At 63.4% G+C, this 15,679-nt stretch overlaps 1 protein-coding gene across 1 annotated transcript; it reads right to left on the bottom strand.

The window, feature by feature from the left end:
• Positions 1–15: 15 nt before the first annotated feature.
• On the bottom strand, positions 16–14,720 carry LAD1 (ladinin 1). The gene is made up of 10 exons (XM_043924288.1): positions 14,421–14,720; positions 6,431–6,565; positions 4,804–5,449; positions 4,243–4,353; positions 3,911–3,954; positions 1,450–1,522; positions 1,229–1,366; positions 900–986; positions 628–708; positions 16–455 (listed from the first exon to the last, which is right to left on the bottom strand). Exons 1-10 carry the CDS (start codon positions 14,456–14,458, stop codon positions 450–452), a joined length of 1,359 nt encoding a protein of 452 aa, XP_043780223.1. The 5' UTR covers positions 14,459–14,720; the 3' UTR covers positions 16–449.
• Positions 14,721–15,679: the final 959 nt, after the last annotated feature.

The raw sequence follows: 15,679 nt of genomic DNA, 5'->3' as shown, positions 1-15,679 counted from the left end.
CTCCAGAAGGAATTATTTTTAAGGTATTATTGGTCACACCTGAGAGTGAATGAGTTTATCTCTTTCCTGAGAGTGGGGAGAGGGCACAGGACAGCTTGGCTAGAGCAGCAGGTGGGGCATGAAGGGGAGTGAGGCAGGGCCTGGGAGGGGTCGGCACAGCTCCTCCAGCCTGGCAGGCGGCGCAGGGACGGTGGGGGCCAGCCGGGGAGAGGTGCACAAAGACACTGGTGCGACCCGACGGCCCCGGAGGAAGAGGAAGAACAGGAGTCCACGTAGACAGGGTGGCAAGGCTGTGTGCAGACGCGCAGTGCCCACAGCCGGCCAAGGCACGGGGCATGCCTGCCTGCTCCAGAGGGGTGGGGAGGATGCTGGCCAGTGTCCTCCCGGGTCCAGGGCGGGAAGCGGGCGGGAGAGGTGACCACCATGGCTGCTGGCCTGAGACTGGCTCCTCACACCTGCGGGACCAAGGGCGGTTAGGATGAGGGGTTTCCCAGGGCAGTGCAGGGATGCCCCCTTTTCCCCAGGCCCCCCGCGCTGGGCAAAGCCCAGGCTTGCAGTGGAGGAGTCGGCGCCTGCCAGCCCGAATTCTCTAGAAACAGCCACCCCAGCCCCTGGGCCCACGCTCACCTCGGCACCCAGCGGGGGCTCTGGCTTCTTCCTCCACTGGGGCCTCCTGCTGGCTGCCGACTCCCTCTGCATCTCCTGGTTCTGGGCGTTGGGACAGAGACCGGGCTCAGGCTACCCCAGAGCCCCCGGGCTCGCCCCGTCCTCTCCGCGCTCTGATCCGCAGGCTTCCCCACGCCGTCCCGCGTGCAAGCTGTCCCTCCCCTGACGGGTCATCCCCCTATGCGAGGCCTGCAGGGAGACCGGGGTGGGGGTGGGGCAGAGGGGCGCGGTACCTGAGGGCCCTGCTGTGCTGACTCCTGGGTCCTGCTGATCCACAGGTTGAGCCGCGACGTCACCACCCCCGAGAGCTGCAAGTTCTCCTGAGAAGAGAGCTTCTACCTTGGGGCTGGGCTGGCATCTCCAGAGGGCCCCCCTCACCACATCTGCACAGCTCAGGCCACGGGACCCTCCCCCACAGCTGTGTGTACAGCTGGGCTGGGGGCTCAGTGACAGGCATGGCCGGGCCCTCGAGTCCACCAGATGGATGCAGGAAAGCATGGAGCTGTCCTGCAGACCCCAGGCTCAGCGGCCTGCAGACACCTGGTGGGCCAGAGCCACTTACCTTGCGGCTGGAGGCTGGGCCTTCTCGGCTCTGGCCCACCAGCTCTTTCTCAAAGAGGTGGCGCTTGCTGGCGACATCCACGGGAGCCACGAGGAACTCAGTGCGGGATGGGCTTGCACACCTGACGGACTCTGATCTCTGGGAGCAGAGAGCACAGGCCGCTGACCCTGGAGGGTGAGGCCCCAGCACGCCCAGCACACTCCAGGGACTGGCCCGCTCACCTGTATAGCCGAGTGGTATCGCTCCAGCTTTGGGCCTAATTTGACCGAGCTGGCCGGGAGCCTCACGCTGGCGCTGCAGGGCAGGAAGACAGGGCAAGACAAAGCAGGTGAGGCTCTGCCCACCCACGGGACACTGGGCCTGCCCCTGCACCCCACCTCACTCTGGCAAAGAGAATACGGTCTCCATATATAGACTGAGGGGTCTCCCTGTCCTCCTGAGACATGTTCCATTCAGCAGGACCCCCCCAGGCCAGAAACAGCTGCTGTCCCTGCCCCATGGAGTCAGTCCTGCCTCAGACGCTGCTCCCCTCTCTCCACCTTCCACCCCCCCCCCCAGTCCCCAGGGCCCCCATCCCAGATCAACCCCATCCTGCTCTCAGGCACAAGCAGCATGAAAGGCTCATGACCAGGGTCTGATGCCCTCCTGACCCTGGCACCCCCACCCTGCTCCCCATGCTGCCATGCCAGCTGGCTGGCCTCCACATGGGCTCCGATCCAAGCCCCTCCCCTCGCCAACCCTCCATCCAGAGCTGCCTGCAGAGCTCTCCCCACCTCACGCCCCCTGATGCCTGCCGCCCCGTGCCCTTGCCCCACTCTCTGAGAGCTCTCCCCACCTCACGCCCCCTGATGCCCGCCGCCCCGTGCCCTCACCCCACTCTCTGAGAGCTCTCCCCACCTCACGCCCCCTGATGCCCGCCGCCCCGTGCCCTCACCCCACTCTCTGAGAGCTCTCCCCACCTCACGCCCCCTGATGCCCGCCACCCCCGTGCCCTCGCCCCACTCTCTGAGAGCTCTCCCCACCTCACGCCCCCTGATGCCCGCCGCCCCGTGCCCTCGCCCCACTCTCTGAGAGCTCTCCCCACCTCACGCCCCCTGATGCCCACCACCCCGTGCCCTCACCGCGCTGAGAGCTCTCCCCACCTCACGCCCCCTGATGCCTGCCACCCCGCGCCCTCGCCCCACTCTCTGAGAGCTCTCCCCACCTCACGCCCCCTGATGCCCACCACCCCGTGCCCTCACCCCGCTGAGAGCTCTCCCCACCTCACGCCCCCTGATGCCTGCCACCCCGTGCCCTCGCCCCACTCTCTGAGAGCTCTCCCCACCTCACGCCCCCTGATGCCTGCTACCCCGTGCCCTCGCCCCACTCTCTGAGAGCTCTCCCCACCTCACGCCCCCTGATGCCTGCCACCCCGTGCCCTCGCCCCACTCTCTGAGAGCTCTCCCCACCTCACGCCCCCTGATGCCCGCCCCCCCCTTGCCCTCACCCCGCTGAGAGCTCTCCCCACCTCACGCCCCCTGATGCCTGCCGCCCCGTGCCCTCGCCCCGCTCTCTGAGAGCTCTCCCCACCATACGCCCCCTGATGCCCGCCGCGCCGTGCCCTCACCCCGCTCTCTCACAGAGCTCTCCCCACCTCATGCCCCCTGATGCCCGCCACCCCGTGCCCTCACCCCGCTCTCTGAGAGCTCTCCCCACCTCACGCCCCCTGATGCCCGCCACCCCATGCCCTCACCGCGCTGAGAGCTCTCCCCACCTCACGCCCCCTGATGCCTGCCACCCCGTGCCCTCGCCCCGCTCTCTGAGAGCTCTCCCCACCTCACGCCCCCTGATGCCCACCACCCCGTGCCCTCGCCCCACTCTCTGAGAGCTCTCCCCACCTCATGCCCCCTGATGTCTGCCGCCCCGTGCCCTCGCCCCACTCTCTGAGAGCTCTCCCCACCTCACGCCCCCTGATGCCCGCCGCCCCGTGCCCTCGCCCCACTCTCTGAGAGCTCTCCCCACCTCACGCCCCCTGATGCCTGCCACCCCGTGCCCTCGCCCCACTCTCTGAGAGCTCTCCCCACCTCACGCCCCCTGATGCCCGCCGCCCCGTGCCCTCACCCCACTCTCTGAGAGCTCTCCCCACCTCATGCCCCCTGATGTCTGCCGCCCCGTGCCCTCGCCCCACTCTCTGAGAGCTCTCCCCACCTCACGCCCCCTGATGCCCGCTTCCCCGTGCCCCCACCCCGCTCTCTCACAGAGCTCTCCCCACCTCACACCCCCTGATGCCTTCCACCCTGTACCCTCACCCCACTTTCACAGGCTGAGCTCCCCTGTCCACAAGGGGCTCCCGGCCCTCGGTTCCCATTCTGAACCCCCAGCACCTCCGTGCCCCATGGTTCTTGCACGTCTCGTTCTGATGCAAGGGCAGCGACTCCCTCATCCACTGTGTGCCTCACGCCCCCTGGCCTCGCCCAGGACCACTGGCCTCAGAGACAGTCTTGGGGCAGACAGTGCGGCCTGCATGCATGAATCCCCAGTGCTTGACTCAAACGATCCTGGCGCACCCACTCCCCCCAGGGTACCCCCATGGCTCAGGACGGCCCCTCCCACCCACCCCCTCCAGGCAGCCGGACCCTCCCATTGCTGCACCTCGGGCCTCAGCCCCACGTCAGACAAGCCCTGGGGCCCCCAGGCCCTGACCTGCGGGTTAAGGCCACCTCTGAGCTGTCTCTCCGGGGACTCATCTGGAAGGAGAAGGAAGGCGCCAGTGAGCGGGGTCCATGGCAGCCACGGCCTCCACAAGGAAGGACTCAGCTCTCAGAACACAGCCCGCCCTGGGGTCTGCCCCCGGTCTATACAGACCCCAGCCACACCCCATGAAAGGCCCACCTCTGGCCTGGGGCACAGCCTCTCCCATCAAGCCAGGTCAGCAGCCCCCCCTTGAGGCCCCCCAGATCTTCTCGGGGTGCCTCCTGCCTGCCTCCCCACTGCCCCAAGCACTGTATGGAGGGGCCCTCGGCAGCCAGGCTCACCCGGAAGGAGATGGTGCGGGGGCTGGAGCGCTGCAGGGCGCTGCTGAAGGTGGGCGAGGCCAGTGTTGGTGATGGGGCCTCGGCCTCAGCCTCCGTGCAGGGGGTCCTCACCTGGACAGAGCAGGGGGCAAGTCATGCAGGAGGACGGGCAGCCTGGAGCCCCTGTGGGCCCGGCTCACCCCAGCAGCCACAGGGCAGGGGCAGCACTCTGGTCCTCTGCTCCCACCTGCTGCCTGGGCTGTGGGGGTGCGGCCACAGGCCCAGGGCCAGGCCAGGAAACAGGGCTTCTGAGGGCAGGGGGCTTCTAGAAGCATCTGAGGCTTCCCTGGAGTCTGGGCCTGGGATGAGAGTGTTGTGTGGGTGCCAGGTGAGACCCCAGCCCAGTCCCCTGTCCTGCAGGCGGCAGAGCAGGCGAGGAGAGGAGACACAGCTGGGGCTGGCCTGGAGGGAGGAGGACAGGAGACAGGGAGGCAGCCAGAGACACTGGGAGGACAGGAGGACAGGAGACGGGGAGGCAGCCAGAGGTGCTGGGAGGACAGAGAGGCGGGGGGCACCGCACACCTGCAGAGTGACGGGCGGGAGGCCGCACGCCCGGGGCAGAGGCCCCGCCGAGGACTCGGGATCCTTCTCAGGCCCAGCGTCCGGCTGCCTCCCGGGGCTGGATGGGCGCCCCACTGAGGCTGGGTGATCCCAGGCCTGGGGCCGTGCTGGGGCCACGGCCCTGCCTGGGGCCAGCTGTGTCTCGGGGGCCGGGGTCTTCTCGAAGACAGTGGCTTTCTCAGACACCAGTCTCTTCTCCGAGATGCTGGCTTTGTCTAAAACAGCCCTCTTTCCTGAGACAGCTCTCTCCTCCAGCACAGCGATCTTCTGGGACACGGAGCATTTACTGGGGCTGGGGGTCTCAGGGTCCAGGCTTGCTTCCGGCTCAAGTGTCTTCCCCGCAGCAGACAGCTTCTCGGAGCCCGCAGGCACCCTGCCCGCCAGGCTCCCCTCCTCCGCGGAGCTGCACTCCGGGCTCAGTCTCTGGCCGGGCGGCAACTGCACCTGCTCCTCAGGCACCGGGGGCGGCTGCCTGGCCTCCTCCTGGGCTTCCCGGCACCTCTGCCTCCGCTCCTGCCGCGTCCTCAGGACAGCCCGGACGTCCTCCTCATCTCTGGGGTCTGGGGCCAGTGGCTGGGGCCCCTCTGCTTCCTCCACGCTCAGCAGTCTGAGTCGGAAGGGAGATGGTGGGAGACAGTCAGTGGCAGGAGAGACCCTGGGAGCACCCGACCCAGGGGAACGCCTCAGGGCACCTGATGCCCTCCCAACCCCTTGAGCCACTGTCCCTTAAATCAGGATCGCTTTCATGCTTTACCCATCAGGCTTCCGAGGTATCATCTGAACAAAGCACAAGAGGCTTAAAAAAAATTATAAACACCTGTAAGGTGCAACCACTCCATGCTCAACAAACACCTCTCCTGTGTCAGGCCCTGCTGCTTACAGATGAGGAGCAGAGATGGGCAGGAAGCTGGCCCAAGTCACACGGGGACGGGCAGGGAGCTGGGAGTGGAGCCCAGGCCTCCGCAGCCACATGGGTGCAGCACAGGCCACACACCCCGCGGCCCCCTCTCCAGGAGCCAGGGAGGCACACACGAGGCTGCCCCAAACCGAGCCTGCAGCAGAGAGGCCCCTCCTGTGCCTCCACCCGCCCGCCCGTGGCTTGGGTGAGTTCACTCGCTCGCTGAGCTTGCTGCCAGATCTGTGAACTGGGTTCATTCAGAGGCGAGAGGAGATGCACCCCCTGAGTGGGCCCTGTCCCCACGGACAGGTGTGTCAGGGCGCTCAGCCTCGGGGCTGGTGGTCAGGCCAGTGGTGCCTCCTTCCCGTCAGAAACCACTGGGGCCCACTAGTGGGAAGGGGCCAGGCTGAAGGGGCATGGTCAGCCCAGGGCCCGACAAGCCCCAGGCCCTGCCCCGGTGCACGAGCCGCACACTCTCTGACCACTGCCCCCACGTGAGGCGGGTTAGCACCCTCTCAGGAGCATGGAAGGATGAGCTACGCTTATAAAATGCCCAGCAAGAGTGGCCCAGCTCACCCACACTGGTCCTGACTGCTGTCCTGACCAGGGTGGGGCCTGCAGAAGGTCAGCCCGCTCCCTGGGCAGGGGTGGCTGGTCTATCCTCACTGGGATCCCACCTCCCACCCGCACCTCCCGGGGGCCGGTGGGTCCTCATCCCGGGCGGGCAGGTCCTCGTCGTCCACGGCGAAGCTCAGGTTCCGGTGTCGCCGCCGGCGTTCTCGCTCCTGTTCCTCCTCATCCTCCAGGGTCCACTGCCGGGTCAGGCTGGGGGGTACAGGGGTCAGTGAGGCCTCAGGGTGATGCCCAGAGTGTCCCCGTGGCTGACATTGGGGGGAGGGGGTGGCGGGCCAGACTTCACCCTGAACCCCCACTGGAACTGGGGGTCTACTTGCCTGGGCCCCCTGCACTCCCACTGCAATGGGGACCCACCCACCTGGGTGCCCCTGCACCCCCACTGGAACAGGGGCCCACCTGCCTGGACACTCCACATCCCCACTGGAATGGGGGTCCACCCGCCTGGGCACCCCCCGTGCCCCCACTGGAACAGAGGTCTGCCCACCTGGCCCCCCGCACCCCCACTGGAATGCGGGTCCACCCACCTGGGTGCCCCCCACACCCCCACTGGAATGGGGGTCCACCTGCCTGGGTGCCCAGGGACATGGCAGGGTGGGTGTCCTTGGCCCGAAGGAGGCAGGTGAACCTGGCAGAGCCCAGCTTTGATCTGAGGCTCTTAGCTGAACAGTTACTGAGAAACATTCCAGCTCCCCAGCTCCCCTGGGACATCCCATTCCCCCAGACAGAGATCCCAGATGACCAGCCATCCCTAAAGGGGAACCCAGCATCACTTCCCTTACCACCTAGGCGTTCCGTCAGCCTCCTTCACCTCCGAAAACCAGCCTCCCCGTGTGCAGCAGCAAGGGGCACAGCCTGCCTCTGGCCCCCGGTCACTCTCCCAGCCTTAGTCACTCACAGTCACTCATAGTCGCTCTCCCAGCCATAGTCACTCACAGTCACTCACACCAGTCACTCTCCCAGCCATAGTCACTCACACCAGTCACTCTCCCAGCCATAGTCACTCACAGTCACTCACACCAGTCACTCTCCCAGCCATAGTCACTCACAGTCACTCACACCAGTCACTCTCCCAGCCATAGTCACTCACAGTCACTCACACCAGTCACTCTCCCAGCCACAGTCACTCACAGTCACTCAGTCACTCTCCCAGCGACAGTCACTCACAGTCACCCAGTCACTCTCCCAGCCATAGTCACTCACACCAGTCACTCTCCCAGCCATAGTCACTCACAGTCACTCATAGTCACTCTCTGAGCCATAGTGACTCTCACACCGGACCCTGTCATAGCCACCCCCCAGAACCCCCCTTCCACCATCCCGCCTCCAGCACCCTGCCCCAGCCTCCCACCAGTCATCCTCACCCACCTGCCCACACACCTACCTCCCCCCAGCGCCCCACACCTATTCTAGTCAAAGAGCAAAGAATCTCTGAGGAACCGAGCTGGGCCAACCTCCCACTGGGAACTGTGGGGTCACAGATCCACCCGCCAAACACCGAAAAAGGGAGGTGAGCCCCGCTCTGCACCGGGAGGGGAAGGGCTGGACTTCAGAGGGGGACAGGACAGCCTGGAGGCCAGAGGCAGAGCCTGCAGGGAGGGGGGTCGGGGGCGGGGAGGGGGGCTGGGGACCACAGGGAGCGAGGCCGAGCTTCCCCTGGAGAAGCTCCAGGCCTTGTGGGCTGTGGGCACCTTCCAGCGCTGTCTGGGCCCCGATCAGAAGGGTCCGGGGAAGGCCGCCCTCTTGCCTCCCGGCATCACTGCAGGGTAGTAAGGCCCCCGCCTGGTCAGCGCCCAAACCTGTTCCCCAGCCTCTCCGCTGCCCTGTTTCTACCATGGCCTTGCCTGCCTCTACAGAGTCTCATGTGCAACCACGGAAGAAGTATCACAAGAGGAGCAGGCACGTTTCCAGGGGGAAACCCACAAACTTTATCAACTGAATGACATATAAAACCTATTTAAGAAGCTTCCTAAAGGAAAGAGCCCCCCGACCCTGGGGAGACTTCTACAGGGCCAGGTCAGACAGCCTGCTTGATCCTCCCACCTAAGGGGGGGTCACTTCCCTGCACCTCCCCAGTCCTCCTCCCTAAAAGGGGCAGGAGCCACACCACCACCCTGACCTCTTCATTCAGGCCCAGTGTCATGTTTACTGACCTGGTGTTTGGTAAACTCACGTTTTTTGAGCAGGGTCTACACACAAGCAGGTTCCAGGGCTCCCCCACTCGTGAACAAAAGGACAGGAGGGACCAAGGACAAGGGGCAGCAGCGCTGGAGGGGACAGAGCTCCAAGGAGCAGGGTGTGCTGGCGGAGTGTGAGCCCAGGCCTGCCAGGATGTGCAGTGGGGGGACACTGGACTCAGCAGAAGGGGCGCCAGGGTGGGTGCTTGGGGACCAAGGAGACGCGGGTTCACTCCGTGTGTGGGGAGCCACTAGACTTAAGTGATGGATCTGGGACACAATTTGAAGGCAGAGTCCACTGGGTTTGCTGGGGGGCTGGATGGGGATGGGGGGCCAGCGAGGAAATGAGAAAAATGAAGGAAAGCAGGCTTGAGCAGCTCCTGTGATGCTTTTAGAAGGCTGGGGGCCATTGGAGAGGGAGGGGTTCAGTGAGATATCTGCAGCAGTGGTGGGGGGAGGGGGGGCAGGAAGACATGAAGGGTGAGGAGACACTCACTCAACGGAGGAGGGAGGAGCCAGCCTGGCGGACCGCAGGAAGGGGCCCGCTGAGGCAATGCTGGGCAAAGAGGCTCCCAGACCCTTAGAAAGAGCCCGACTAGACAAGAGACAACCAGGGGACTCCAGAAGGGGGAGCTGGTGATGCCCAGCATCTGAGAAGGGTTAACAAGAAGCAGTATCAGAGATTTGCAAACAAAGTGTGGAGACTTGTCCCACGGGGAGAGAAAAGGCCATAGGACAGGGAGCATCCACCACGGTGCCCAGAACACACGTGCCACCAAACATGGCGCCAGGCAGGCGCTCCTCCTCGCGGGGTTACCAGATCTCTGCCTGACATGTGGGAGCACAAAGGGGCAGCAGACCCTAGGCCCCACACTGGCACTTGCCCACACCTGGCCGTCAGGCTCACTGGCGGTGCAGACCTCAGCACCCCTGCCTGTCAGGGCTCGACTACCCCCGAGTGGGTGGGAAGGGCTCCAGCCCAGGCCCCACGGCCTTGATCACGGGGTGGAAACCGGACCACCCCAGGCTTCTGCCCTCACTCACTCCATGGGAACCCACGGCCCCTCCAACCAGGCCCTGATGCACTTGTCCAGGTGATAAAGGCCCCCTGCATGTGGCTTCCCCTGGGTTCACATGGTCAGCCCTCCCCCTGTGGACCCTCCCTCGAGTCCACAGTTTGCGGTCGGCCATGCACTGCAGAGATGAGGGACCACCCCCGACAGGGAGACTGGCCCACAAATCCGGGACTCCCCCACACACCTGTGGCCAGGCAGGGATGGAACGCCCAGGATTCCTTGGGCCTGAGCAAGCCTGTTCCCACGCAGGCTGCTCAGCCCTCAGGGGAGCTGCTGGTTTGTCAGTGGAGCCTGGGTCAGACAGCGTGTGATCTGTCGGAGCCTAGTCTCAGGGAAGTGACTCACCCCAGACAGCTCCTTGCCCGGAGGGTGTCAGCCCAGGTGCCCTAGAATGACCCCCAGCTGTACATCAAGACCCCACTGCTCACCTTGGTGATGTGGTAACCCACCCAACCACACCCCCCAGCCCAAGAGAAACGTTATCTCCACCAAACAAAGAGCTACCCTTCTTAGGAGAAGGAAAGGGAAAGAAGGACAGGAGGGGTGGAGGTCAGGCTCCCAGGGGGGCAGGTGAAGCCCCAGCAATGAATATACAGTACCCAAAGGCCCAGGGCAGTGCCAAAGAATGTTCAAACTTCTGGACAATTGCATTCATTTCACATGCTGCTAAGGTTATGTTCAAAATCCTTCCAGTTAGGCTTCAACAGGACGTGAACTGTGAACTTCCAGATTGCGAAACTGGGTTTAGAAAAGGCAGAGGAACCAGAGATCAAATTGCCAACATCTGCTGGATCATAGAGAAAGAAAGGGAATTCCAGAAAAACATCTACTTCTGCTTCATTGACTACGCTAAAGCCTTTGACTGTGTAGATCACAACAATCTGTGGAAAATTCTCTAAGAGATTGGAATACCAGACCACGATGTTACCTGCCTCCTGAGAAACCTGTATGCAGGTCAAGAAGCAACAGTTACAACCTGACATGGAACAAAGGACTGGTTCAAAGTTGGGAAAGGAGTACAACAAGGCTGTATATTATCACCCTTATAACTTAAATGCAGACTATAACTTACATGTCTGTAACTTACATGCAGACTACATCATGCAAAATGCAGCTGGATGAATCCGAAGCTGGAATCAAGATTGCCGGGAGAAATATCAACAACCTCAGATATGCAGATGATACCATTCTTAGGGCAGAAAGTGAAGAGGAACTAAAGAGCCTCTAGATGAGGATAAAAGAGGAGTGAAAAAAACTGGCTTAAAACTCAACATTCAAAAAACTAAAATCATGGCATACAGTCCCATAACTTCATGGCAAATAGATGGGGAAAAGGTGGAAGGAGAGACAGATTTTGTTTTCTTGGGCTCCAAAATCACTATGGACGGTGACTGCAGCCATGAAATTAAAAGATGCTTGCTCCTTAGAAGGAAAGCTATAACAAACCTAGATAGTGCATTGAAAAACAAAGACATCACTTTACCAACAAAGGTCCATATAGTCAAAGTTATGATTTTTCCAGCAGTCATGTATGGATGTGAGAGTTGGACCATAAAGAAGGCTGAGCACCAAAAAATTGATGCCTTTGAATTATGGTGCTGGAGAAGACTCTTGAGAGTCTCTTGGACAGCAAGGAAATCAAACCAGTCCATCCTGAAGGGAATCAACCCTGAATATTCATTGAAAGGACCAATGTTGAAGCTGAAGCTCCAATACTTTGGCCACCTGATGGGAAGAGCCAACTTATTGAAAAACATCCTGATGCTGGGAAAGATTGAAGGTGGGAGGAGAAGGAACGACAGAGGATGAGATGGTTGGATGCCATCACCAACTCAACAGACGTGAGTTTGAGTAAGCTCCAGGAGTTGGTGATGGACAGGGAAGCCTGGCCTGCTGCGGTCCATGGGGTCACAAAGACATAACTAAGGGACTGAACAACAACAAAGGGCCCAGAGCAGTGCTCAGCACTCAGAAGCACACATGTTTGGTGAATACAGTGACCAGAAAACCAATAAATAAAGGAAGCAGTAAGGGCTCTGACATGTGCCTAGACAGCACCGGGTGCTCACAAGCGCGACTGACAAGAGGCCCCCACAACCTTGAGGAATGCAGTGGGGGGGTCACCTCCATTCTGCAGATGAGGCTTCCAAGGCTCGCAGGATCAGCCACGTACCCAAGGCAGGATGGCCAGTAAAAGAAGGAGCCAAAGTTCCCAGCCACGGCAGCCTGTTAACCACAAGGCCCCGTGCCAGGAAGGATGCCCAGGGAGGCTCCACCTTCTCAGGAGCCCAGGAGCTGAGCAGTAGGAGGGAGTGGGGTGCCTGGGAGGGGCCAGAAGGTGTAGGACTCCCCAGCCCGGTTTGAGCTCCGGCACAGCCTGGGGAAGCAGGTTTGGGGAGACCCAGTGGCCAACAGTTTGTCCTTTAGAGCACCACGGTCAGTGCACGCCGACACCCGGGGGTGCCAGCCACAGCCACCAGCTGAAGCCCCAGCAGCCACCCCCGCCCCACCCCCCACCACCTAGCCGGCACTGGGACACGCAGCCCTCTCCACTCCAGGCAGGCCTGCCAGCCCCCACGCTCCATCCTTAGAGGAAGGGATCTCCTATTCCCTTCTGTGTTTCAGGAAACTCCCTGCCCACTGTGCAGGGGAGACCCGGTTCAGCTCCCTCCCCCAGACCCTTCTTCCTGAGTCTGCCCTGCCCATGGTCAGCAGCTGAGGGCAGGGGTGTCCCTGCAGTCAGGTTGACCAGCAAAACCCTTCCTTTCTAAGGGAATTGCACAAAGAAGTCCTCTGTGCAACAGGTCAGGGCTCAGCTGCCTGGGGAGGGTTAGCAGGGGAGGGCACAGTGGCCACCCCAGGGCATTCCGTGGAGGCCCAGGCTCAAAGGGCAGGACGTGCAGACCTTGGGAGGGGAAGAGGGGGTGCAGGCCTGACACCAAGCCCTGTGACCTGGGGCTGGTGTGCTGCGGGAGAGGAGCTGGCCTCCCCATGAGAGGGGCCGCTGTGGGTGGTCAGTGAGGTCCCCTCCAGCCCTGATGGTCTAAGGAGAGGTGCCAAGGAGAACCAGGTGGCTTGGGAGGTGGCAGGGCTGCAGGAGGCCAGGCAGGGCAATGATTAACCCCCAACCGCTCTGTCCTGGGCACCCGACCCACCCTTGCTCCCCGCGGACAGGGCCCTCCACCACCTCATGGGCAGGAGAGGGCCAGGCACCAGGCACCTATCCAGGGCTGGGCGTCTGCATTTCAACCTGGCACCAAGGATGGGGGGCCTGCTGGCCCTCCGCTGCCCACCTGGGCCTGCCTGGAGCCACGCTTCTCACCCCCTCCTCAGCACCCCCCACCCTTGCCTGGGAAGCTTGGTTGACAGTGACTCACAGCCCTTCCCTCTGCCAGCTGGGGCTTGTTCCCAGGAGCAGGGCGGAGGGTCCCGGCTCTAGCTGCCTCCTGGGTGAGCACTGCCAACAGCTGCAGCTGCCCAGGGCGCTGAGGAGGCAGGGCAGCTTCCCCAGGACACTCAAGTCCACCCCTGCAGACACAGGAACCCGGGGCCTCTGAGCAGAGGGCCAGTGAAGACCAGATCCTGCACTGTCGTCCTCAATGGACATCTGAGCAGACGCGAATGCCCAAGGCCCAAATGGCAACATCAGAACCTCCCACCCACCCAGACTTCTCAGCACTATGCACTATGCAGGGCCCACACGTGCGTGTGCACACACACCCGAACACAGACAGGCCCCGCCTGGAAGCAAAAGACACTCCCGTATCAGACCCACATGCAGAGTCCAAGACCTTGACCGCCAGCCCCACCCTCTGCACAGACCCTCCCTGGGTGTGACTGGCCTCTGAGACGCTGGGCCCCCATCCAGAGCACCAAGCACCTCCTTTCTTGGGGCGTATCCTCCCCTCTCCAGACCCCACAGGCCTCTGCTGCAGAGCAGTGAGGACAGAGAGTCCAGGGGGACCCAGCCCTGGGGGGCGTGCTGCCATGGGGGGGGTCCGTGGAGCTTGGGGCCCTTGGGGGGTGGGGGGGAGGGGAGGGTCAAGGTCCTGATGGGCAGAGCTGCCCACACCTGCAGAGGCAGACTGGCCTCCCCACCCAAACACCCACCTGGGGCCAATTTCTACCAGCGAGAGCCTTCAGGTCAAAGAGTAGGGACCCAACTCCTGCCCATCCACTACATGGGCCTCAGTTTTCTGGGGGTGGTGTTGGGCGGGGGGCCAGGAGATGCTCTTGGGGGACCCCAAGAGAAGTTCAGAGGTCACCAATCTCATGGGGCTGCTGCCTCCTGGACACCCACCCCCAGGCTTCTCTGACCTGACTAGCTGTCCAGCAGACAAGGATGAGACACCCAGGCCCTGGACCCTTTGAAAGCCCCACTGGTGAGTGAAGACTGAAGCGCAGAGAGGGGGAGTGCCAAGCGTGAGCTCTCCCAGCCCCGAGAGAACCCCAAAACGCTGTGCCCAGAACCTGAGCCTCATCCCTGGAAAGGCACCTGCCCCGCTTGGCCTACTCACTGACCCTCTGAGGCGGTGCGGCAGCCTTCTCCCGGAGGGGCCTCTCAGACTCTCCAGAGAAACACAGGCAGTCAGGGGCGGCTGGAAGCTGAGACTTCGCCGTTTACCTCCGGAAGCCTCCCCAGCCCCCAGAGCGGTCTCTCCGGGCTGGACAGCCCCTCCGCAGGCAGCCTGCTGGGGCCTGCGTCCCCAAAGAGCAAGGAGGGCCGGAACCACGGGGGCTGTGCGGCGTGGCCCCGACCCTGTGGCCCCCGGAGCAGTCAGGACCCCGGCTCACCTGGACAGAGCGGCCCAGCTCTTCCTGCTGACCGACATGCCGCCGGACCGCCGCGCGTCCCGTCCGCTCCGCGCCGCCCCGCGCCCCGCCCGCGGTGCAGGTAGGCTCACCTGGCCTCTTATCCCAGGCCGCGCCCTGCGCAGCCGCAGCCGCGCAGCCGCGCCGCCTGCCGCCTCGGATTGGCCTGTGGGTGGGGGCGTCGTGGACGGAGCCTCCCCGATCCCCACCCCGGCCTCCCGGCCCCGCGCCCTAGACCGGTCGCCGCACTGAGGGACAGACGGACGGATGGACCGGCGGACGGGCGCCCAGGCCGCGCGGGGCGGGGCTGCCGCCCAGGGTGGGGACCGAGACTTCCTGCTCGGAACCTGTCGAACCAGCCCTCCGGGCCGCCCCCTCCCGCGGGTGCCCGACTGGCAGTGGGGTGCCCCGGGTCAAGCCCGCTCTCCGCCCGCCGACCGGCTTGACCACGCGAAACCCAGCTGGGAAGCGGGTGGGCAGGCGCACATCTTGGGTCCAGAGCCAGAGCTCTTCCGAGGAGTGCGCGGGGCGCGGAAAACTGCGGGCACGCCCCGTGCAAAGAGCGCCCCTCCAGAAAGAAGAGCCGGGATTCCTTCTGCACACGGAGCGCTCACGGCTCCGAAGAAGCCAAGGCTTCGGAGGCGCGCTCGGACTTTGGGCTGGCGGGGCAGGGGGTTGAACCCGGCCGGCTTTCCCCCGGGGCACAGCGAACAGGGGACTAGAGTGGAAGTTCTGGAGCGAGTGAGGTACCACCTGGCTCCCTTTAGGTGCACGTCTGGTTGCGCTCGCCTCCCATGCTGCAGGACCTCAGGGGACCAGGGAGGGTCAGTGCCTAGCAGGGGAATCTTGTCTTCCCTGGGCATCAGACTGTTGCGGCTCCCAGAGGAAGGAGGTGCAACCCCCTGCACCAGTGGGAGAAGACGGGGGTAGGAGGGCTGGAAAGGACGCGGCCTGCTGGGTCTCGCTGGCCAGCCTGGCCCCCTTGGGGCGCTGATCCGGAGCTGGGGGTCTCTACAGTGCCTCCCAGCTCTGAGATCCCCAGTGAAGGGCAAGCCTGCTGCTGAGCAAAAAGCCTGGGCACACAAGGCAGCCCCTTCCCCAAACACCCCCTCCTCCAGGGAGTCCTCCTTCTTGGCTAGAGGAGCTGAATGACTTTCAAGGAATGAGAGCTGGAGACCAGGCTTTGGGCGCTGGCATGGATGAGCCATGTGACCTGGGGCCAGTCACCTGTTTCCTCTGCT

Source organism: Cervus elaphus, chromosome 14, assembly GCF_910594005.1.
Source record: "Cervus elaphus chromosome 14, mCerEla1.1, whole genome shotgun sequence".
Classification (NCBI taxonomy): Eukaryota; Metazoa; Chordata; class Mammalia; order Artiodactyla; family Cervidae; genus Cervus; species Cervus elaphus.
This window is presented reverse-complemented; position numbering and strand designations above follow the sequence as displayed.